The sequence below is a fragment of the Symphalangus syndactylus genome, chromosome 8, assembly GCF_028878055.3.
Source record: "Symphalangus syndactylus isolate Jambi chromosome 8, NHGRI_mSymSyn1-v2.1_pri, whole genome shotgun sequence".
Classification (NCBI taxonomy): Eukaryota; Metazoa; Chordata; class Mammalia; order Primates; family Hylobatidae; genus Symphalangus; species Symphalangus syndactylus.
The window spans coordinates 40,687,123-40,709,993 of NC_072430.2; the positions used below are offsets into that span (position 1 = coordinate 40,687,123).

Consider the following 22,871-nt stretch of genomic DNA (forward strand, 5'->3'; position numbering starts at 1 on the left):
AACGTGTCCCAGAGATTCTGGTATGTTGTGTCTTTGTTCTCGTTGGTTTCAAAGAACATCTTTATTTCTGCCTTCATTTCATTATGTACCCAATAGTCATTCAGGAGCAGGTTGTTCAGTTTCCATGTAGTTGAGCGGTTTTGAGTGAGTTTCTTAATCCTGAGTTCTAGTTTGATTGCACTGTGGTCTGAGAGACAGTTTGTTATAATTTCTGTTCTTTTACATTTGCTGAGGAGAGCTTTACTTCCAACTATGTGGTCAATTTTGGAATAGGTGTGGTGTGGTGCTGAAAAAAATGTATATTCTGTTGACTTGGGGTGGAGAGTTCTGTAGATGTCTATTAGGTCCACTTTATGTAGAGCTGAGTTCAATTCCTGGATATCCTTGTTAACTTTCTGTCTTGTTGATCTGTCTAATGCTGACAGTGGGGTGTTAAAATCTCCCATTATTATTGTGTGGGAGTTTAAGTCCCTTTGTAGGTCACTGAGGACTTGCTTTATGAATCTGGGTGCTCCTGTGTTGGGTGCATATATATTTAGGATAGTTAGCTCTTCTTGTTGAATTGATCCCTTTACCATTATGTAATGGCCTTCTTTGTCTCTTTTGATCTTTGTTGGTTTAAAGTCTATTTTATCAGAGACTAGGATTGCAACCCTTGCCTTTTTTTGATTTCCAGTTGCTTGATAGATCTTCCTCCATCCCTTTATTTTGAGTCTATGTGTGTCTCTGCATGTGAGATGGGTTTCCTGAATACAGCACACTGATGGGTCCTGACTCCTTATCCAGTTTGCCAGTCTGTGTCTTTTGATTGGAGCATTTAGCCCATTTACATTTAACGTTAATATTGTTATGTGTGAATCTGATCCTGTCATTGTGATGTTAGTTGGTTATTTTGCTCGTTAGTTGCTATAGTTTCTTCCTAGCCTCGATGGTCTTTACAATTTGGCATGTTTTTGCAGTGGCTGGTACCGGTTGTTCCTTTCCATGTTTAGTGCTTCCTTCAGGAGCTCTTTTAGGGCAGGCCTGGTGGTGACAAAATCACTCAGCGTTTGCTTGTCTGTAAAGTATTTTATTTCTCCTTCACTTATGAAGCTTAGTTTGGCGGGATAGGAAATTCTGGGTTGAAAATTCTTTTCCTTAAGAATGGTGAATACCGGCCCCCACTCTCTTCTGGCTTGTAGAGTTTCTGCTGAGAGATCAGCTGTTAGTCTGATGGGCTTCCCTTTGTGGGTAACCCGACCTTTCTCTCTGGCTGCCCTTAACATTTTTTCCTTCATTTCAACTTTGGTGAATCTGACAATTATGTGTCTTGGAGTTGCCCTTCTCGAGGAGTATCTTTGTGGCGTTCTCTGTATTTCCTGAATCTGAATGCTGGCCTGCCTTGCTAGATTGGGGAAGTTCTCCTGGATAATATCTTGCAGAGTGTTTTCCAACTTGGTTCCATTCTCCCCATCATTTTCAGGTACACCAATCAGACGTAGGTTTGGTCTTTTCACATAGTCCCAAATTTCTTGGAGGCTTTGTTCATTTCTTTTTATTCTTTTTTCTCTAAACTTCCCTTCTCTCTTCATTTCATTCATTTCATCTTCCATCAGCGATACCCTTTCTTCCAGTTGATCGCATCTGCTACTGAGGCTTCTGCATTCTTCGTGTAGTTCTCGAAACTTGGCTTTCAGCTCCATCATCTCCTTGAAGCCCTTCTCTCCATTGGTTATTCTAGTTATCCATTCTTCTAATTTTTTTTCAAAGTTTTTAACTTCTTTGCTATTGTTTTGGATTTCCTCTCGTAGCTCAGAGTAGTTTGATCATCTGAAGCCTTCTCTCAACTCATCAAAGTCATCCTCCATCCAGCTTTGTTCCGTTGCTGATGAGGAACTGCGTTCCTTTGGAGGACGAGAGGTGCTCTGTTTTTTAGTTTCCAGTTTTTGTGCTCTGTTTTTTCCCCATCTTTGTGGTTTTATCTACTTTTTGTCTTTGATGATGGTGATGTACAGATGGGTTTTTGGTGTGGATGTCCTTTCTGTTTGTTAGTTTTCCTTCTACCAGACAGGACCCTCAGCTGCAGGTCTGTTGGAGTTTACTAGAGGTCCACTCCAGACCCTGTTTGGCTGGGTGTCAGCAGCGGTGGCTGCAGAGCAGTGGATTTTCGTGAGACCACAAATTCAGCTGTCTGATAGTTCCTCTGAAAGTTTTGTCTCAGAGGAGTACCCGGTTGGATGAGGTGTCAGTCTGTCCCTACTGGGGGGGTGCCTCCCAGTTAGGCTGCTCAGGGGTGAGGGACCCACTTTAGGAGGCAGTCTGTCTGTTCTCAGATCTCCAGCTGCGTGCTGGGGGAACCACTACCCTCTTCAAAGCTGTCAGTCAGACAGGGACATTTAAGTCTGTGGAGGTTCTTGCTGAGTTTTTGTTTGTCTGTGCCCTGCCCCCAGAGGTGGAGCCTACAGAGGCAGGCAGGCCTCCTTGAGCTGTGGTGGGCTCCACCCAGTTCGAGCTTCCCGGCTGCTTTGTTTACCTAAGCAAGCCTGGGCAATGGCGGGCGCCCCTCCCCCAGCCTCGCTGCCGCCTTGCAGCTTGATCTCAGACTGCTGTGCTAGCAATCAGCGAGACTCCGTGGGCATAGGACCCTCCGAGCCAGGTGTGGGACACAATCTCCTAGTGTGCCGTTTTCCAGGACCGTTGGAAAAGCGCAGTATTAGGATGGGACTGACCCGATATTCCAGGTGCCGTCTGTTTCCCCTTTCTTTGACTAGGAAAGGGAACTCCCTGACCCCTTGCGCTTCCCGAGTGAGGCAATGCCTCGCCCTGCTTCGGCTCGCGCACAGTGCGCTTCACCGACTGTCCTGCACCCACTGTTAGGCACTCCCTAGTGAGATGAAACCGGTACCTCAAGCAGAATTGCAGAAATCACCCGTCTTCTGTGTCGCTGGGGCTGGGAGCTGGAGACGGGAGCTGTTCCTATTCGGCCATCTTGGCTCCACCCTCGGGCTTTTTTTTTCTTATTGCTGAGTTTTAAGAGTTCTTTTTACAGTTTGGATAACAGTCTTTTATTAGATGTGTCTTTTGTAAACATTTTATCCCAGCCTGGGGCTTATGTTCTCATTTTTTTTTTTTGACTTTTTTTTAAAAAAAAAAAAATCAGTCTTGCTAGAGGTTTATCAATATTATTAGTCTTTTCAGAGAACCAATCTCTGGGTTTTTTGCTATCCTTTTTCTACTTTTTGAGATGCGCACTTGGACTGACTTTTAGCCTTTTTAATGCAAGTTTTGATGTCATTTAAAAATTGCCATATAGTTCAAAGTATTGTCTAACATCTATTGTAATTTATTTTTGAACTATCAGTTATTTAGAATTATAATGTTTAATTTCTAAATATTTCAGGCTTTTCTGGGGTTTTAAAAAAATTGATTTTTAGAGTAATTTCACTTTTGTCAGAGAACATATTTTAGATGATTTACTCTTTGGAATTTGTTGGGACTTAAAGACCAGCATATGATAAATTCTGGTAAAAATTCAATGGGTACTTGGAAAGAATACCTCTTCTGACACTGCTGGTTATAGTATTCTATAGACATCAATTAGGTTAAATTTATTATTCATTTTGTTGTAATCATCCATATTATTAATGACTACTTGTACTATTAGGTACTTCTAGGTCTGTAATTTTGTTTTCTATGTTTTGAAGCTATATTATTAGTTGCATTAAAATACAAACTATATCTTTCTGGTAGATTTATCTTTTTATCTCTATGAAATGTTCCTCTGTGTCCTTAGTAATGCTTCTTGACTTACATTTATCTCAACTGATGATTTGTATAGCTATATCAGCCTTTTTTTGGTTGGTGTGTTTTTTATCGTCCTTTTACTTTCAATCTTTCTCTTAACACTCAAAGTATGCCTCTTGAAAGCCAGATATAGTTAGGTTTTTAAAACATTTACCCATGTGTTAGGCAGCCTCTTTAAGATGACCTCAAATGACCAACCTCCTGGTATTAAAGCCTTGTGTAATTGCCTTCCTTGTGTGAGGACTGAACCTGACTAACCTCTGGTGACTTCTAATGGTTAGTGTTGCTCATGTGAAAGTTGTCAGATTCAAAATGGAGTCACTTGTGTCAAACCCTGACAAAATGGAGCCAGGGAAGGCTATGAAAGGAGGGATTTCATGTGCGATTTGCCTGATAACAGAAACGAATCAAAGCTTACCACTTAAGTCACACAAGGATGGCAGGGCAGCTAATCACTTTTCTAAGAACACTTGCCTGACACACTGACTCGTATGCAAGGCCAATCGAACAAAACATAATTTTAAGATCACAAATTTCACTCAATAACTGCCACCACTCACAAATCAGCACTTGCCAGCTCTCAAAAGACACTATCCCCACCAATGACTTTCTTTCAAAACGACTTGTATAACCTCCTCTTTCCCCAATGAAACCCTAAACTTTTCCTTTTCTCTAGACATACTGGAGAACACCTTGGTCTGTCTGTATGTATGACCTGGATTGCAATCCCACATCTTGTGTATTATTCCCCAATAAAACCTTTTTACTTAGATATTCATCTTTCTATACAGTTTCATGTTGACATATGTTATTTCACATGTATAGATACAATTGTATCTGTAGGACAAATTCCTAGGATTGCTGGGTTTAAAAATGTAATGAACCTTTGTAATTTTAATAAGATACTGCCAAGATATAGTTTGCACTAGTTTATACGATGTATGAGAGCATCTATTTAGCTACACACTTGCCATAGTGTGTTAACAAACTTTATTATTTTTGGTAGGAAAAAACTTCTATTATTATGCATTTTCGTATGCTTCAAAGTCATTTGTATTTTCTCTTCTATTAAACGTCTCTGTTAATCTCCTTTCCCCATTTTTATACTGGATTGCTAATGTGTTTTCTTTTTTATTGATAGGGACTCTTTCTATTTTAGATAACTTAGGCCCTCATCTTGGCAGAGTTACACATTTCTTGCCCAAGTTCTCATTTGCATTTGCTTACGGTGCTACTGTCATGATGAAATTTTTTATCTCTATGAAGTCTAATCTAGCAATCTTTTCTTTTATGGCTTCTGGGTTTTGTGTCATACTTAGAAAGGCCTTCCCCAGTCTTAGGTTATAAAATAACTTTCCTTTTTTTTTTTGTACTTTCAGAAAAAGTATTTTTTTTTTATGTTTAAATCTTTAGACTGTCTGTAATTTGTCCTGGTATAAGAGGTGAAGTATAGATCCAACTTAATTTTTTTCACCAGAGCCCTACCTAGTAGTTCCCACCCCATTTGCTGACTAATCTTTTTTCCACTGATTGAAAAGCCACCTTTATCATATTCTCAATTCTCGTAAGTATTTAGATCTATTTCTGAACTATTCTGTTCCACTCATCTGTATGACTACTCACAAATTATTACCACTGTTTTAATTGCTGTAGATGTATAAATTTTAATATCTAGTAGTCTCCCTCTATCACTATTTTTTAATATGAACTTTAGAATCAATTTATGTAATTTTTTTCAATTCTATTGGTATTTTTATTGAAGGTCACATTAGATTTGTAATTGAGAGAAGTGATATCTTTATGATGCTGCATATTTCTATGCCAGAACGTAGTTTATCTTCCCGTTTGGGTCTTGTTTCATCTCTCATTAGCATTTTAACATTTTCTACAAATAATATTTCTTGTGTTTATTCCTAAATATGTTATCATTTATGTTTTGTGCTATTATAAAATGGGTATTTTCTTCCCTTAGAGCTTGAAATTAGACATTGTACCTGTAAAAGCTACTGATTTCTGAAAATTAATTCATTAAATTCTTATTTTGTAAGGTCTGGTTAGTCTTCTTTAGTTTCTAAGTAAAAAACTCACTATCATCTGAAAATCATAATTTTCTCTTCTGATTTCTGTATCTTTCTTTCACTTGTCTAATTGTTTCGCCTACATCCTACAGAACATTTTTAAATAATAGTGATAATTAGTGGACATCTTTTTCTTGTTCCTGACTTTAATGAAATTGCTTCTGGTATTCTCAATTAAGCACGACGCAGGCTTTGGATTGAGATAAATATATTTTACCATATTAAGGAAACACCCAGCTATTCCTAATATTAAATGATTCTTGCATCCCTGAAATAAGCCTCATTTAGTCATGGTAAATTAGTCTTTCATCTAGAGCCAGCCTCACTGGGTTCAAATCTTGGCACCATTACTTCTTAGCTTTTTGTGTTCAAGCATAATACATCACATCTTTATGACTCAGTTTCCTTGTCTCTTAAATGGGGATGATAAGAATATCTGTGAAAATCAATCGACTATATGGAAAATTGAGCATTTTTTCACGTTTGAGAGACATTTGCATTTTTTCCGTGAACTGTCTGCTCATCTCTTCCACAGTGGTCTACAGGAAATTCTCTACTTTTATGTTATTTATAAATTAGGAGTATTAGCCTTTAATCTGTGATGTAAGTTGCAACCATGTTTCTGGGTTATCACTTGTATTTTAGTTTGCTTACTGTGTATATGCATGCAAGATTTTTTTTTCAACAGTCAAATATATCTCTTACTGCATCTAAATTTTTAGTAGTATTTAGTGTAGAAGAGTACATTATTGGTCCCAAAACTTTTCCGTTCCCTATATCCCCATCCTTTGCCATGTGGATTTACATTCCCTTCTACCAAAGTAGTGGAGTATATTTTTGTACTGGTCCAAGGAGATGAGGGACACATAGAGCAGAGGTGCCCCAGCTGAGTTCAGTGGCATTATAATGCAATAGCTAACACAGGTTACAAAGCGTGGGTCCACAGTTTTTAAATAAAAGTTCGGATAGTAAATATTTTAGAGTTTGAGACCACATAAAGTCTCTGTTCCATGGTCTCCTCTTTTGTTATTGAACACTTTAAAGGTGGAAGAAAAAACAAAACACCATTCTTAGCTTGCAGCAGCCCAAAACCAGGCCCTGGGTCAGTCAGATTTGGCCTACAGGCTATGTGGCTTGCTGACCCCTGTCACAGAGGAATTCATCTTTTTTTTTTTTCCAGTAGTTGTATAGTTTAAATTGTACAATTAAATCTCTCATCGCTTTGAAAATTATCCTGGCATAGTGTGAGACACAGATCCACTTTTTCCTGTATAGCTATATATTTATATGTAGCTATATAACTATGTCCAGTTACCTCAACACCATTCATTTTTATAATCCATCTTTTCCCCCACTGACTTAGGGCACCACCTTTATTGCATCCTGAATTTTCATATGCAATTGGGCCTGTTTCAGAATTTTCTATATCGTTCCATTGATCTATGCATGAACCTATACCACACTTTCAGAGTTAAGGCTTTATGTTTTAATATGTAGTGGGACTAGCCCTCCTCCTACCAAGTGCTCTCTTAAAAGGGTTTCCTTGGGCTGCTCTTGTTCATTTGTTCTTCCAAATGAACTTTACAATCAATGTGTCAAGCTCCAGAAAAAAAACTGATGGCATTTTGGGGGTCCCATAAAGTCTTTCTGCAGAGTACACAGGCCCAGATTTTGAACTACTTACTAAATGTGTTTAATGTTACAAAACTAGTCAAGCTTTCTATTTCCCCTGAATGAGTTTTGAGAAATTATTTTCTCTAGGAATTTTGTCTAAGCTTTCAAATTTATTGGCTTAAGTTGTTCATATTCATAACTTTATCTGTGAGAGTTATCTGATACCTGGATTGAAGGTTCATTCCTCCAGAGAGAATTTGTGGTTGCTTCTAGTAGTTATCTGGGGTTACAACTGGCTTGGGTCTACTGTAAATTAAATTTCCTCATGCAGTATTTTGCACCATACAAGTAGTATAAATTTGAGCCCCAATCCTCTATATAAGGGACAACTTGTTAAACATTTTTAGGTTGGTGGGAGAGGAACAGCTTTTCCTCCACCCAGGGCCAAGGTCAAGAAAGGCAATTTTCCTTCCTGTTATTTCTGCTTGGTGGCTTATTTAGTGCTTACCTTTATACAGTAAGGGTAGCACTTGGAGGGTCCCCACTTTGTGGGAGATCTCAGATTAAACTTCCTGCCTTGAGCAGGCCCTGCTTTACCTCCTGCACCCATCTCAGTCAGCACAACAGAGGCTCAGGGTAATCAGGGCTTAGTAGATATCTTCAAGGTAAAAGATGGCTTTTGTCTTACTTGCTTTCCCAGGTTTAAGCTTTCACATCATTTTTTACTTCTATAGATTTTTTTCATTTCTTATCATTCTTCTGGGTGTTTAGAAATAATTTTTGTTTTCTTTTGTTTGTTTTTCTAGAGGACCAATGATAAAACTAACTTCAAAAGTAAAAGAATTCTGTAAGGATGCTCAGTACCTGGATGACAGGTCATTCATACCCCAAACCTCAGCATCATGCAATATACCCAGGTAACAAACCTGCACATGTACCCCTCAAATCTAAAATAAAAGTTGAAAAAGAAAAAGAAAAAAAACCTTTCCCATGCATTTCATGGTTTTAGGGCTTAAATTATACTAAGCTAAGAGGATAAAAACTGACTGACCTTTGGCTGCAAAACAAAAAGAGTTTGTTACTGACTGCTATGGTATAAATGTTTGCGTCTCCCAAAAACAAGTGGAAATCCTAACTCCCAAAGTGTTGGTATTGAAGACAGGGCCTTTGGGAGGTGATTAGATTAGAAGGGTGGAGCCCTAGTGATTGGGATTTATGCCCTTATAAAAGAGACCCCAGATTGCTAACTAGTCCCCTTCACCATGTGAGGACACAACTAGAAGGTGTCATCTACGAACCAGAAGGCAAGCTCTCACCAGACGTTGAATCAGCCAGCACCTTGATCTTGGACTTCCCAGACTGTGAAACCATAAGAAATAAATTTCTGTTGTTTATTTTTTTAAAAAATTAAGTAAGGTAGCAAGATATATTAGCATACAAAATCAGTAGCTTTTATAGAGAGAGCAATAACCAGTTAGAAGACATAATGGCAGAGGAAATCTCATTTACTAGCAAATAAATTAAATACTTAGGGATAAGCTTAGCAAGAAATGCACAAAACCTACACAAGGATAATTTTAAAACACTGCTGAAAAGGCACAAAATAGTCTTGAATAAATGGAAATACATCCTATGTTCTTGGATAGGATGACTCCACATTTTAAAGATGTTAGTTCTCCCTAAATCAGTTAATATCATGTAATATCAATAAAATATCAATGTACCTTAAAAAATGAATTAGACAAGTTGATACTGAAGTTCATATGGAAAAACAAACATGTATGAATAGCCAGAAGCACAACAAATAGGAAAAATTATAAGAGGGACTAGCCTTGCCAGTCATTAAAACATACTAGAAAGTCTCTATAATTAAAACAGTGTGGTACCATGCACAAGTAGACCAGTGGAACAGAATAGAAAACCCAGAAAGACCCAAGTACATATGGATCCTGGATTGAATACCAAACCAGAAAAACAACATTACTGGGAAAACTGCTGTAATTCAAATAAAGTATGTACTTAATAGGATTGTGCCGATGTTAATTTCCTACTTTCAATAATTGTACCATTGGTATGTAAGTTAACATTAGGAGAAGCTGAGAGAGGGGTACAGAGGAAATCTATTTTTGCAGCTTTTCTGTTAAGTCTAAAATTATTTTTTTTTAAAAGGTTTTGGATCAAGAGCTCCTGAGAATGTGAAGAGGGGGCTCTGTGTCAGGCTAACATGGAACACCAGAGGGAATAAATTGCCACTGCTCGCATTCCCTGAGCTGGCCTCACTTTATCTCTGGCTGGTCAGCTTTTGCTTGGATTCTATAAAATACATGTCTTTACGATAAATTCCATTTCATGCTTTAAAATGTAAAATAAAAAAATTTTTGTTAATCCTCCAAATGCATTTCTTTGTTTTCATTGGTAGGGTCTTTAAAAGTATTTAGTCTGTCATGCTAATTGAAATACTTCATTTCTTCTATGACAATTGTTACATTAGATTTCTTTTGATGTCATTTTTTGGCAAATTATACCTTCCTAGAAAATTATCCATTTAATCCAAGTTTTTAAATTGTTTGCATACAGTTGAGCAAAGTATATTTTATGGCTCTTATTCAGTACCCGGTAATTCTTATTTTGTCTTCTCTTCTTGTAATGTTAGCTAAAATGTTACATATTTTACTACATATTTTAAAAATTAGCTTTAATTCTGTTTCCTCATTTTTCTAATTAATTTTTCTTGATTCTTTTAGCCTGCTTTTAAAAGATTCCTTTTCCTAATATTTTGAGTTATACAACATGTATCTTATTTTTTAATACACAAATTTTAGGGCAATGAATTTTCCTCTGAGCACTGTTTTATTTGTATCTCAGAGGAACAAGTTTATACTTTGGATATGAAATGCTTGTTTAATGCTTTGCATTTCCTAATCAACCCAAGAATAGTTGAAGAGCTTAAAAACATTTTGGATTGCAGATGAGCAGTGTTTTCTGGCTTTAATTTATTGCACTTTTTTTTCTGACCACTTATTCTCAAATTCTATGTTTATTGCATTTTTATCATCAAATGCCATCTGTTGTTCCTTTTCTCTGTTCTGAAACTTATGTTTTCTGTATGCTCTAATACACAGTCAAATGGGGGAATGTCTCATGGATAAAGTGTAGTTATCATTTTTAGGGTAAAAGTCTAATATGTATCAACTAGATCTTCTGTATCTTATTTAAATCATCCCATGTCCTAGTTTTTTATCCACTTGATCTGTCATGAATTGACAGAATTGAATTAAAATATCCAACTAACATTGTATTTCTGTTTCTTCCTGTGTCTCCTATGGTTTCCAATACATAAATGGTTTTCCATTATTTGGTACACAGATTATCTCAAAACATTATTATCTCGTGAGTCACATCCTTTAGCATTATGTAGTGTTTTTTTTTTTTTTTTTTTTTCCCAGTTCTTTTTCCCTAAGTTCAACCTTGCCTGATATGCAGACTACAACTCATTTTCTTGTTTGTGTTTGCTTGGCTTACTTTTGCTCAACCTTTCTGAATCTTATAACATGAAATTAGTGTTTGCTGACATTTTTGCCTTTTATCTACAGGTAAGTTTACTTTTATTAATATGACAAGTACATTTGTTCCTATTCTATGGTTTTAGACATCTTTCATTTTTGTGATTTGATTGTGCATACATGTTTTTTCTCATAATTAGCAGTCTGAATTTTTCTTCTAGTGATAATCTCTTTAATCATGTTTTCATATGATCCCCATAATCCTCTGTTTCACTAGTCAATATACCTTCTCTACTATGAGCAATGAAAAATTAGTATATTTACCTGTCCTCCCTATACTATTTTAATAATGGAACATAAAAGTCACTTTCTTATTTCTATGTACAAAAGCTAGACTACATCGCCTAATTTAAAACGCTGGTCAGTCAGAACCTGTTCAGGAAAAACGTTGGCCCAAAACTCACACTTATTTCACTTTTACGCAGTTTCAAAAGATTTAGCTAACTTTTTTTACAGTATAGTATTAATGAGACCAAAATCATGGGATCAGAACTTAGTGTGAGCCAGCAGATTGGTTTTATCCCATGGGCACTTTCTGTAGGCTTAAAGTATCAAAGATTGCTAAGGTGTTCAGTCCAAAAGGTGTAAATAGATCAACACAAATTTATTGTCACTACTGAGAAACAAAGCCCAAAAAACTTAACTGGTAGTTGAACAACTGTGTCACTGAAGAATAGTACAAGGAACTAACACAATCACATTGTGCATTGTACTCTACTAAGTCGGTGGTTCAAGGGGAATAACCTCAGACTGGTATCATGCTAGAATATGTAATGGAATCAGTCAGCCATGATTCCAAATAAAGCATTACTTCCAATTCAGTTTAACCTAGTTTTAACATGTCAGTAGCTCTTACCAATAAGTGGGCCTGGCTATATTTCCCACGGAAGGTGAACAAGGCAATGCAAATCTGTTCACATCTCAGTTCCAGCTTTGTATGCACAATGGGCCAGTTGCAGTAGGGTTTCCACGAATGCACCCTGAGCTTAGCAGAGGTATACTGCAATAGTTCTCCAACTCAATAAGGAAGCCAGTATACACAGGACCCTTCACTTCCTGTCTCTTGCCTTCCTCTCTCTGTTCCTCTGTAAGCTTTACATGTGGGCCATACTAAAACACTTGCAGTGCTCTGAACAAACCATGCTCTTACCCTTGGAGGGCTTCATCCACTCTTCTTAACTCCTGCTCATCCTTCAGGATTTCATTCAGTGTTTTTTTTTTACTTCTTCCACTGCCCAGTTTGAGTTAAAGTGCCCTCCTCCTTGCTGCCAAAATATCCTGTCATTCTTATTTCATTCTACATTGTAATATTTGCTTTTCTGATCTCTTCCTCAGAAGACCATGAACATCATGAGAGCAGGAATGCCTTCCTTCTCCGTATACCCAGCTCCTAGCAGAGTGCTTGGCATCAAATGTGTTCTATACACATCTGATGAATGAAGGGGCATTTCTAAAAGCCAAGATTGTTAAGGCAGCTTTTGCTAACAGTTAAAGAAATGTTTACCAAGGTGTTGAAAACAGTCTATCACTAACATTAACATCTCAGAACACATATCCTCCTAGCTTAGGAACCAGTTGTGCCTTGGTACACAAAGAACAATACCTTTTTATTGCCATAGGTTTGCAGGATCTCACTGACTTTTCTCTTGCTCTGGTCACTCTCAAGAACAAAACTAGGTTGTTGTAAGAGGATGTCACAGAAACCGGCTATCTCCTTTCAATGATGTACGCACAGAGAAGGGATGAGCCCATTCACAGTTGCCTGGTAGAGAAACAGCCCACCAGGAGAAGCAAGTCAATAAACAGGTCTCATCAGACACTGGCCCATGGCCCAGTGGCCCCATAGCTTATGCATACGTACATGCCCTCCAACAGTTCAGTTTGTAAAAAGAGGCAGCAGAGGTATTGGTTGGGAACACTCTTTAACATCAAACAGACTTGAATCTGAATCTTGACTGACAATAGATATATGACTTGAGCAAGTTTGTCTGTAACTATAAGCATATTTCATTGTTTTAAAACGAAGATAAAAGTACCTACCTTTAGAGTTGCTGAATAAGTGAGATGTTTCCAAATGGCAGACCACTAAGTACATATTTGCCATTATTATTAGGTACTCTGGACAGGGACCTAGTAGTCTCAAGGATAGTATATCTAAGGGGCCCAGGAGTATTCTGCTTTAGGGCAGTTACCCTCTTCCCTAAGAGGTCCCCGAGGAGGACTTGGCTTCATCAGTGTTCAGTAAATGTTTGTTCAATCAGTGACTGGGGCAAAGGTTCTGGTGGACCTTTGTTATTCTTATTGGCTGTCCAGCATCTGAAGTACCTTCCTATGTGTGAGGAAGCTCAACTTTCCAGATAACCTCATTCTGACTTCCCAGCCAGGACCACAGGCATATGACTACTAATCAGATCCACCTACCCCATATTTTGAATCAGAAACTAGTGATTCAAAGACATCAGGAACACACAGGGTCACTTCTAATGAAAGTGGAACCCCAAGTTTCACTGTATTCATAGGGCTAGTGCTGATGCCCCAATAAAAAATTCTTTGATAAAAATCAACACGAAGTTCACAGCCAAAAAGGCATGAGGAAGCCAAATTAAAAAATTAACCAGCAGCAGAAAGCCACAGATTAAAGACAGCATTAGGTGGAGGAGCCCCTTTTGGGCACAGGCCCCCTTACCAGTCCAAGACCCTGAAGAGGAGAAAGCAGAAGAGGGAACACAGTCCAGGCCATCTTTTCATAAATAGCATCTCATAAGTAAACAGAAGTGACCCACCTTAGAATCTCACTAATCTAATTAGCAATTCCTCCTACCTCACTGTGCTTGAAGGAGGAACAAGGGAGGTGAGAGGACCAGAGACCTTTAATATGCTTTCCTAGAAGCCTGCAGTAAGTAATAAATGTGAATGCTTTACTCTAATCTGTGCTTTTAAGTTGGTGCATTAAGGTGGTAATGGCAAAGGAACTCACTGGCATACAGGTGTTCACTGAAGTAACGGAGGTGGCGGCAGAGACCAGCATCCAGTCTGTGCTAGACTGATCTACCAAACAACTCCAGAGAAACTGAGAAAGAGCAAAGAAGTGGGAAAAAATCAGGAAAGTAGGGTCAGGAAAGGGAGCATTCCAAAGAAGGAAGTGGTTTATAGCATCAGTACCATAAAAATCAACCTATGGGCTAAAGTTTGACAGTAGAAGTCACTGGTGAATCCAGCAAGAACAGTTTTAATGGTAGCAAGGGTAGCAGCCAGGTTTTAGAGTGATGGTTCTCAGCCTCAGCTACACTTCTTTTTAAAGACTGAAACCCATCCCCACCTCCCCATGCTGATTTAATTGTTCTGTGGTCCAGTCCAGGGATTAGGACTTTTTAAAGCTTCCCAGGTGACCCTAACATGCAGCCAGGGTTAAAAACCACTGCCTCAGTGGACTGCAGAATGGACAGAGTGCAGATAAGGGCAGTATACTTTAGTGGTACTCAGGCTTTCAAAGGGTTGAGGAAAAGTCTTTTGTTTGAAGCAGGAGTATCTGAACATGTTTAAATGCAATGCTGAATGTGCCAGGAGTATGAGGCTGTAGCTAGATCAAGTCATTTATCAAGGGAGAGGTCCTAGGGCACAGGAAAAGGGATTCGTCTTGGGCAGGACAGGCACTGGCACGAAGATAAGGAAGGGTGTGTGTGTGGGTGTCTAAGTGGGAAGTTCTGCCCGAGGCTGTAATGTGGTGGGGGGAGGGCTGGGATTAACTGCTGAGCTTGAGAGAAGGTGGGGGTAAAAGGGTTTAGAATGGCCAGTTTGCAATAAGCTGCTGACAACAGGAGGCAGTTTGAGATCAATACTGAGAGCAATTCAAATCGTTACCATGATTTTGGGGTAGCATCAGTTTGCACGGTCATGAGATTTTTTTCATGGCCCGCTTGAGGAAGCAAGGTGTAGGACCTACACATAATGAAATGCGTTGACTTTGAGTCAAAGTCACGAAGGCCATCTTTAAGTTCTCTGATATTTTCTTTCCCCTTTCAATTAAAAACATTTGAATGAGGGGTCAGCAAGGGTCAGAACTTTTAGAGAAAGAAAACATTAACTTATATAATTCACATCTTAAAGCCTTCTAACTTTTTGGTCTCACACCTTGATAATATCTAGTAACACTAACATTTTTGGCCAGAGGTAGTTTTAACTGGTCTTCAAGATGGAAAAGAAAAATTGTGTGGTGTTGTAAAAGACTGCAAAAATTGAAATGAGACCTTAAGAGCCTACACACATGGGCATCTGAGGAAATGAGAACTCCTAGTATACCTGTGCAAACACAATGAACTCTTTAGCTATGCATATTCCCTGAAAAGACAGAACTTGGATTTCTGGGCTCCAGCAACCAGTTAGGACCCAGCCCAATTAATACAAGTAAAATATGAAGAAAAAATGGCCATGCTTTTCTTTTCAAAGCCTTAAGATTAGAGTACCATATTCTGAAATGCTGGATCCACGAGTCAGACAATAACAACAACAAAAAAGCATGATATTGCTATTGGTCTCCAACCCCTGCAGAATTGCTAGCTGAAATCTAAAAAAAGACAACACGATATGATTAAGTGGGATCACAGAAAATTGATTTTTACATGCTCTGAAGTACTGAGATTCAGTCCTAGCAAGAGATTACCAATAACTCAACAGGTATTTCACACCTATGTACCCAAGGTGTTTTTTTCTTCCAATATTTTTTTTTCATTTTTATGAGCCGTACTTTAAATGATTCATCATTATCATGCTGGAAAATACATGATATTTTCCCTTGAAACTAAGATCTAACGAACAAATATGGTAAACTCATACCTTACACAAATCACATTTTTACTGCCAATTGTGAAAAATGACTATCATTCATAGACTAATAATTCATTGTTATATTTTTATCCATTTTTATTTTATTATCTATTTTTTGATACGGGGTCTCGCTCTGTCACCCAGGCTGGAGTGCAGTGGCCAGATCATGGCTCACTGCACCCTCAACCTCCTGGGCTCGAGTGATCCTCCTGCCTCTGCCTCCCAAGTAGCTGGGACCACAGGCATGCACCACCACAGCCAGCTAATTTTTAAAATTTCTTGTAGAGACAAGGTCTCACTATGTTGCATAGGCTGGTCTTCAACTCCTGCGATAAAGCAATCCTCCTGCCCTGGCCTCCCAAAGTGTTCGATTATGGGCGTGAGTCACCACACCGAGGCTTTTTCCATTTTCAAAAGGTTATTTCCATCCACCTAAACATAGCCCTTGATAGCATCCTTTGTCAATTTTTCAAAAAGATCTTTCAGGAGCTTGTAGGGGAAAAAAAATATGAGAAATAAAGACATTAACAGTTTCTGCAAAGAATTATACAAAAAAAAACCCTCTTTACTTATGGAGGGAATATGAGAGTACCTCAGAGCTTAGGAGGAGACCAGTCCATTAAAACATCTTTTTAACTGTGGCAAAGCCTATGGTTCTCAAACTTGAGCATGCACCAAAGCCCCCTGGAGGGCTTGTTTAAAGACTGCTGGGCCTTGCGCTGGGAGTTTCTGATTCAGTAGGTCTGGTGAGGGCAAGATGTGCTGATGCTGTTGGCCTAGGGACCACACGTTTAGAATTCCTGCTCTGGGCATCTCCCTTTCCCCGCTGCTTCCCACTTCTCCACCTTGCCAAGATTGCTTCTTTGCTGAATGTCTTCAGGACATGCCCCATTCTTCGATACTGTACTTTAAAATTTTTTTATTCCCTAAATCTGGCAATTTTACCAAGCATTTATGATGTCTACTTGCAGTGATAGAAAAATATGTCTACTTGCAGTGATAGAAAAATGTCTTCTTTTGGCCATAAGTTTGTTTTGCTGGACTTGTTAAAAACCCTGTAGTCCCGGCCGGGCGCGGTGGCTCACGCTTGTAATCCCAGCACTTTGGGAGGCCGAGGCGGGTGGATCACGAGGTCAGGAGATCGAGACCACGGTGAAACCCCGTCTCTACTAAAAAAAATACAAAAAATTAGCCGGGCGTGGTGGCGGGCGCCTGTAGTCCCAGCTACTCGGAGAGGCTGAGGCAGGAGAATGGCGTGAACCTGGGAGGCGGAGCTTGCAGTGAGCCGAGATTGCGCCACTGCACTCCAGCCTGGGCGACAGAGCGAGACTCCGTCTCAAAAAAAAAAAAAAAACCCTGTAGTCCCTACTCTTCAACAATACTTCTCATCTTCCTTCTTTTTGATGTTGCTGTTTCCGAGCATTTGATGTTCATCTTTTGGAGACGTTAACACAGGAGAAAGCATCTCTGTGCCACTTGCATTTAGTTCTGAGTGATAGAACTCACCATTTTCCTCACCCTTTCCCTCTGTACCAGTTTTCTTCTAAGGGGAGAAATTGTTGCCAGTGACAGTAACTCTGACCTTTCACAACAGGAGTGAGAGATAAGGAAATACTGACAAATAAAACTGGCAGCTCAAGCACTAGCAGAGGGAAGCAGCTGACAAGAGCTAACTGCTTTTACCATCCCTCCAACCATCGCATGAACCATGACATCCTCCAAGCCATGCCTCCAACTAGACTGCATCCACAGCTGCTAGAGTAAGCCACTCTGCTCTCAGCCCAGCTCAGATAAGGTTCACAAGACATACAGGGCACTGAACACAGCTTCTAATGCTGAGATTTTTACGTGGTCTTCTCCCCAGGGGGAAAAATCGGTGTGGCTCAGAACCACAGTAATGAAGCCAAAATGAAACAAAGACCTGAAATCAACCATGCATCACCACCAGGAGCCTTCGCCTGGAGCCAAAGTGGAGAACCCATCGCATCAGCAATGACTGTGCCAGCCTAGTTCCTGTCTCAATACTCTGTATCTTTTTCAATTCCAAGTGACTTTAATGATAACTCTGCAGCAACAGAACTTCCCAGGCTATATTATGGGTATATAGATACAGCTACAGTGTCTCTAACTCCAAAATGCAAGGCTATTATCAATCTACTTGGAAGTCATAACTAGTTACTTGTCCAAGGTGTTGTGCTTTACTTAACAAAGGATGCTACAAGCATCACAGACTAAGAAGACTTATTTCAGCTTTTGGCCATTTTGCTACAAAAATAGCCTTGTTAGTAGCCTACTTCATAGCCCAGCAATGTCCTCTTCAATTTTGAATTGCATGTGATTTCTAAACAATTCAAGGCTAAATGTGACCTATTTTACAACCACACATACCACTCAGTAAAAATTATACTCAGCCCCCTCCAAATCTGGTACCAGGTAAACAAGCTACTAATTTCTTTTTATTATTTCTTACCAAGAGGCAACACAAGGCTGGGCATGGTGGCTCGCACCTATATTATTACAACACCTGGGGAGGCTGAGGCAGGAAGATTGCTTGAGGTTAGGAGTTCAAGACCAGCACAGGCATCAGAGCAAGACCCCATCTCTCCAAAAACTTAAAAAATTAGCCAGGAGTGGTGGCACACTTCCACAGTCCTCACAACTCAGGAGGCTGAGGCAGGAGGATGGCTTGAGCTTACGAGTTCAAGGTTACAGTGAGCTATGAACACATCACTGCACTCTAGTCTGAGTGACAGATCAAGAACCTGTCTCTAGGAAACAACAACAAAAGGCAACACAAGAGTTTCGTTCCTTTAAAATACCGCATCTGAAAAATAATCTAAAATTCCCTTAAACTCATAATTAAAACTAACTTTTTATTAATGATCCTCACAGACGCAGATAATGTTCTGACTTCTGCCCATCGTGGAAAACACACAAAATTAGGATTCAGACAGGCCATTTGTGTAGCCAGCTGAGAAAAATCAGAACCCTGAAATAAATAAAAACTGTTTAACTCAACTTTAGTTATTACTTTTGAGCAGATCAAATACATGAGCTCAAGGATCATCCTCAAAGTAAGTCATATTTCAGAGTTTTTTCAACACTGATTACAAAACCTGATTTTTGAAACTATGTAACTTCTTTGAAAGATAATAGATTTTTCTTAACTTATGACATTATACACTGTGCTGCATATAAAGAAACTTTAAGATTCAAAATACACTCATTTCTAAGGCTATCCTCTGGAACTGGTTAATACAGAAAGCAAGCAGAGTACATTGATTAATAATTCTTTAAACATGCACATACAGCACCTTAAAATGAGGAGCACAATTTATAACCCTGTGCTGGAAAGTATTTGTGTGCTTAACATTCTATTCTCTCAGGCAACTAATTTTCTCCCCATTTATTACAGGTAGATGTTGCATTCTTGGGTAATCCCTATTGAAAGTATTCAAAATGTGTAGAAAAGCATGCCCAAGAAAGATAATAAATATTCATGGTATATCGTTTCATAAATAAGCATCTCAGACTGACTCAGGTCTATCACTGAAAAACAAGAGATTATAACCCAGGGCAGAGAAAATCTGAAAGTCTGGGATTCTAGTCCTAGCTTAGTTATGTGATTTGGAGCAAGTCACTCAACTCTGTGGCTGTTTTCATCTCCTTAAAATGGCATGACTTCGTAGAGGTGTTTGAAATGTAAATAATGTTGTATATAAAAGTTATTTTTAATCATAGGTAGAAAGGCAGACTATTAGGAACAAGTTATATAGAAAAAATGTGAGAACACCTTGGCCACCTGACCTTTGGAGGTTTTCACTAATATGCCATGATCATGGGACCAATCACTGCATGAGTCATAGAGCTTGACACAAACAAAAAATTATGTCCACAGATTTCTCTCAAACCCAACCAAGTATGTTAAAAATATATGCCATGGGTCACTATGGTGACAATGCACATGACAACAAAATCTAACCTCATCACTAAAACAATTCAGTGGTACCATTTTATATTCAACAGACATTATATTTTCTATACTTCTATGGGTGCAGCCCACAGAGAAGGAAAGTGCAGCCTGGGAAGTCCCTGTAAGCACACACACTGCTGCATGAGAGCCAGGGGTGACTCAGAGGCATGCTGGGCCAGCTTCAGCACTCTCCCGTCCCATCATCTCCACCCCTGTAAGCACACACACTGCTGCATGAGAACCAGAGGCAACTAAGAGGCATGCTGGGCCAGCTTCAGCACTCTCCCACACTACCGCATGAGAACCAGGGGTGGAACGTCCCTGTGAGCACACACACTGCTGCGTGAGAACCAGAGGCGACTCACGGGCATGCTGGGCTGGTTTCAGCACTTTCCCGTCCCATCATCTCCACCTGCTCTCCCTCTACCATATTCCTGATTATGAACAATTGACATGTTCTCAGTCTTAAAGTGCCATGTAAACTTAGCTTCAAGTCCCCTTTTCCAACTAAATTCATGCCCACCCACCTCCCTTCGATAAAGAAATCTGGAGTTTCCACTGATAAGGACTATAATTTTAAAAGGGAATATGATAAAGCAACCCATCATTACACTTCGTACGGGAAACAGGGGCAATCGCACTTTAGGGGAAGGGGGTGCTGCCCCATGTCGCACCTATTTAATACAGAAAATAAGCAGGTGCATGAGTGCGAGTCCCTCTACAATGTGACCAGAGCAGGGAGCACTTCACCAAGAGCTTCTATGTATTTCAGAGTAAACATACTCATTGGTATAAAAAAAAGAGCCCTTTTGTCAGCCAGGCCCCTGAATGAATGACAGACACTCTTGATAATACTTTCTAGAAAGCATGGCTTCTCTCCAGCAGCTCCAGGCCATCACTTATTTCTCATTTTGACAAAGTAGCATCCAACTTGAGGCACGACTGTATATATAACTCCACATGCAGCTGGGCCATCATAAACACACCAAGTATAAAGCCCTGTCAAAAAGACAATTTACCTCCCCAAAGCATGGCCCCAAGAAGCCATTATTATAATAGAGTATGAATTTCTGCTGCAGGTTATTAACCTATAATACTAACAATAAAGTCCTGCTTAGGACATAAAGGCTCACACTGGGACATGAAGTAGTAAGACACAATCCACTGACTATTTTAAACTTGCTGTATACCTAAACCATCTTCTCCATTACACCAATCTGTGTGTGTGTGTATATACACATGTCCTCTTTCAGTAGAACAGAAACTCTGAAGATGAGGTAAAATACAATACAGCTGCTGATGATGATGAGCTGTCTGAGTTTCTGCAGACAATCTGCAAAAAAAATTGAAGTTCTCAAGGCCCACTTGCTGGTGTCTCTTTTGAGGCCCCAAAACTTGGTCGATTTATCTTATTGGCACTCTGCGTGAATCAAGAGTAGGCTCAAAGGCAAGCCTTATCTCCTGCGAACACAATTCCATACAGGCCTCAACTCAGTATTTAAATTTGTTTGGAACTGGCTACAAATTTCGAACTTCCTCAAATGATATTAAAAGCTCTACACAAAAGGTATGCAGAAGCAGTTACTGGTTTTTCAAGAACAAAGACAACTGCAAAAAAGCAACAGCTCTGTAAATGGAGCTGTAGTAAATGTTGAGACAGCAATAACAAGGTAACAAATAGAGCAGAGGATGACCTTTTTGTAAAAAATTGCTGCCTCAATATTTTACTTTAAAAAAAAAGATTCCCACAACATGATCTTCTGAGAGAAAGAATCCACTGCTGTGTTTGAAAGAGGAGTTGGTTCTGGTGGTGAAAGGACTGGGAATGTCGATTAAGATATGCAAGACTATCTAACACAAAGTCCAACATTTGCTTCAGCAACACCCAGTCAGCTCCTGGAGGGTGAAGTCTTGCTCTCTAGCTGTATCCAGGGCTCTTTTCTTGTGGCATTTTAAAAAATGTAGCAGTAGTTGCGTCTGTGGCTTTCTCTGCTGCAGAGGTCCTCACCAACCACTCAGAGCTGGGTGATTTGGGGGCTTGTGATGCTGGTGTGGTTGGCTCCACTGCATCCATGTGAACTAGTAAGGTTACAATAGAGAGGAACAAAAACATCAAGGGGAGATAAATTAGAATAAGACAAATTAGAATGAGAGATACTTAGAAACAAAATTTTCTTAATCCTTATACTTCATGTCCTAGTAACCCAAGTGGTCACATAAGGTACCTCTTTTTACTCTACAAAAAAGTAAAGACAAGATTTAAATAAGACAGTATTTCCTAATCTGAGAAAATGGGTTCAATTGAACAAATAAATAAATTCAGTAGCATGCATTCATAATGTAGTAAAAATCACTTATTAAGTACTTATGTGTATATTGCTTAAACAATGAATACTCATGATCTTGTTAATGCAAACCCTTACTCATAGATACTCATAGAGATGACTCATAGTGATCTCCACTTTCTAGATCAGGGAGCTAAGGTATAGAGAGATCAGATAAATTGTTCAGGGATAAAACAGAGCTGGATAAATATCAAGATTCAAGCACAGATACTGGACTCTAAACCCCACGCTCTTCCTGCCACAACCCATGCCTCCGATAGGGCAGTGTTACCAATAAATATATACCATACAACAAGGAAAATGTAGAAAAAGAGCACAATTAGGCCCAATATTTTTCAATGAGATCACTAAAGACATTCTGGACAGGAGACATGGCTTGTGCAGGGCTGTCTTGTATACTTCAGAACACTTACCGATCTGGATCCTAACTGCTGAATGCCAGGAACACTCCCCAGTCATTGTGACAAACAAACATTTACTTCACATTTCCAAATGCCCCTGAGTGGAGTGGCACAAAACACCATCATCTCCACCCACTCTGCTGAGAACAAATATATCCTAAAATATGGCAAAATCTAGGAAAGTTTGGATTTTACCCTGTCACCCAATAATTCCACTCCCAGAAATGTAACCTAGAACAGTAATTTTCAAATTGTGGGTCACAAAATCAATTTAGTGGGTCATGACCATT

The 22,871-nt window shown here is 39.2% G+C and overlaps 1 protein-coding gene across 3 annotated transcripts in view; it reads right to left on the reverse strand.

Moving 5' to 3' along the window:
• Positions 1 to 3,132: 3,132 nt before the first annotated feature.
• Positions 3,133 to 22,871, reverse strand: part of GPATCH2L (G-patch domain containing 2 like) — a 68,326-nt gene continuing 48,587 nt past the window's right edge. For 2 of the 3 annotated variants that reach the window (XM_055288700.2, XM_055288703.2), the window contains exon 10: positions 3,133 to 21,914. In XM_055288700.2, coding sequence (XP_055144675.1) covers positions 21,754 to 21,914 — 161 coding nt within the window. In that variant the 3' untranslated portion in view covers positions 3,133 to 21,753. The remainder of the gene's footprint in view (positions 21,915 to 22,871) is intronic. The other variant, XR_010122347.1, reaches the window with a different exon arrangement.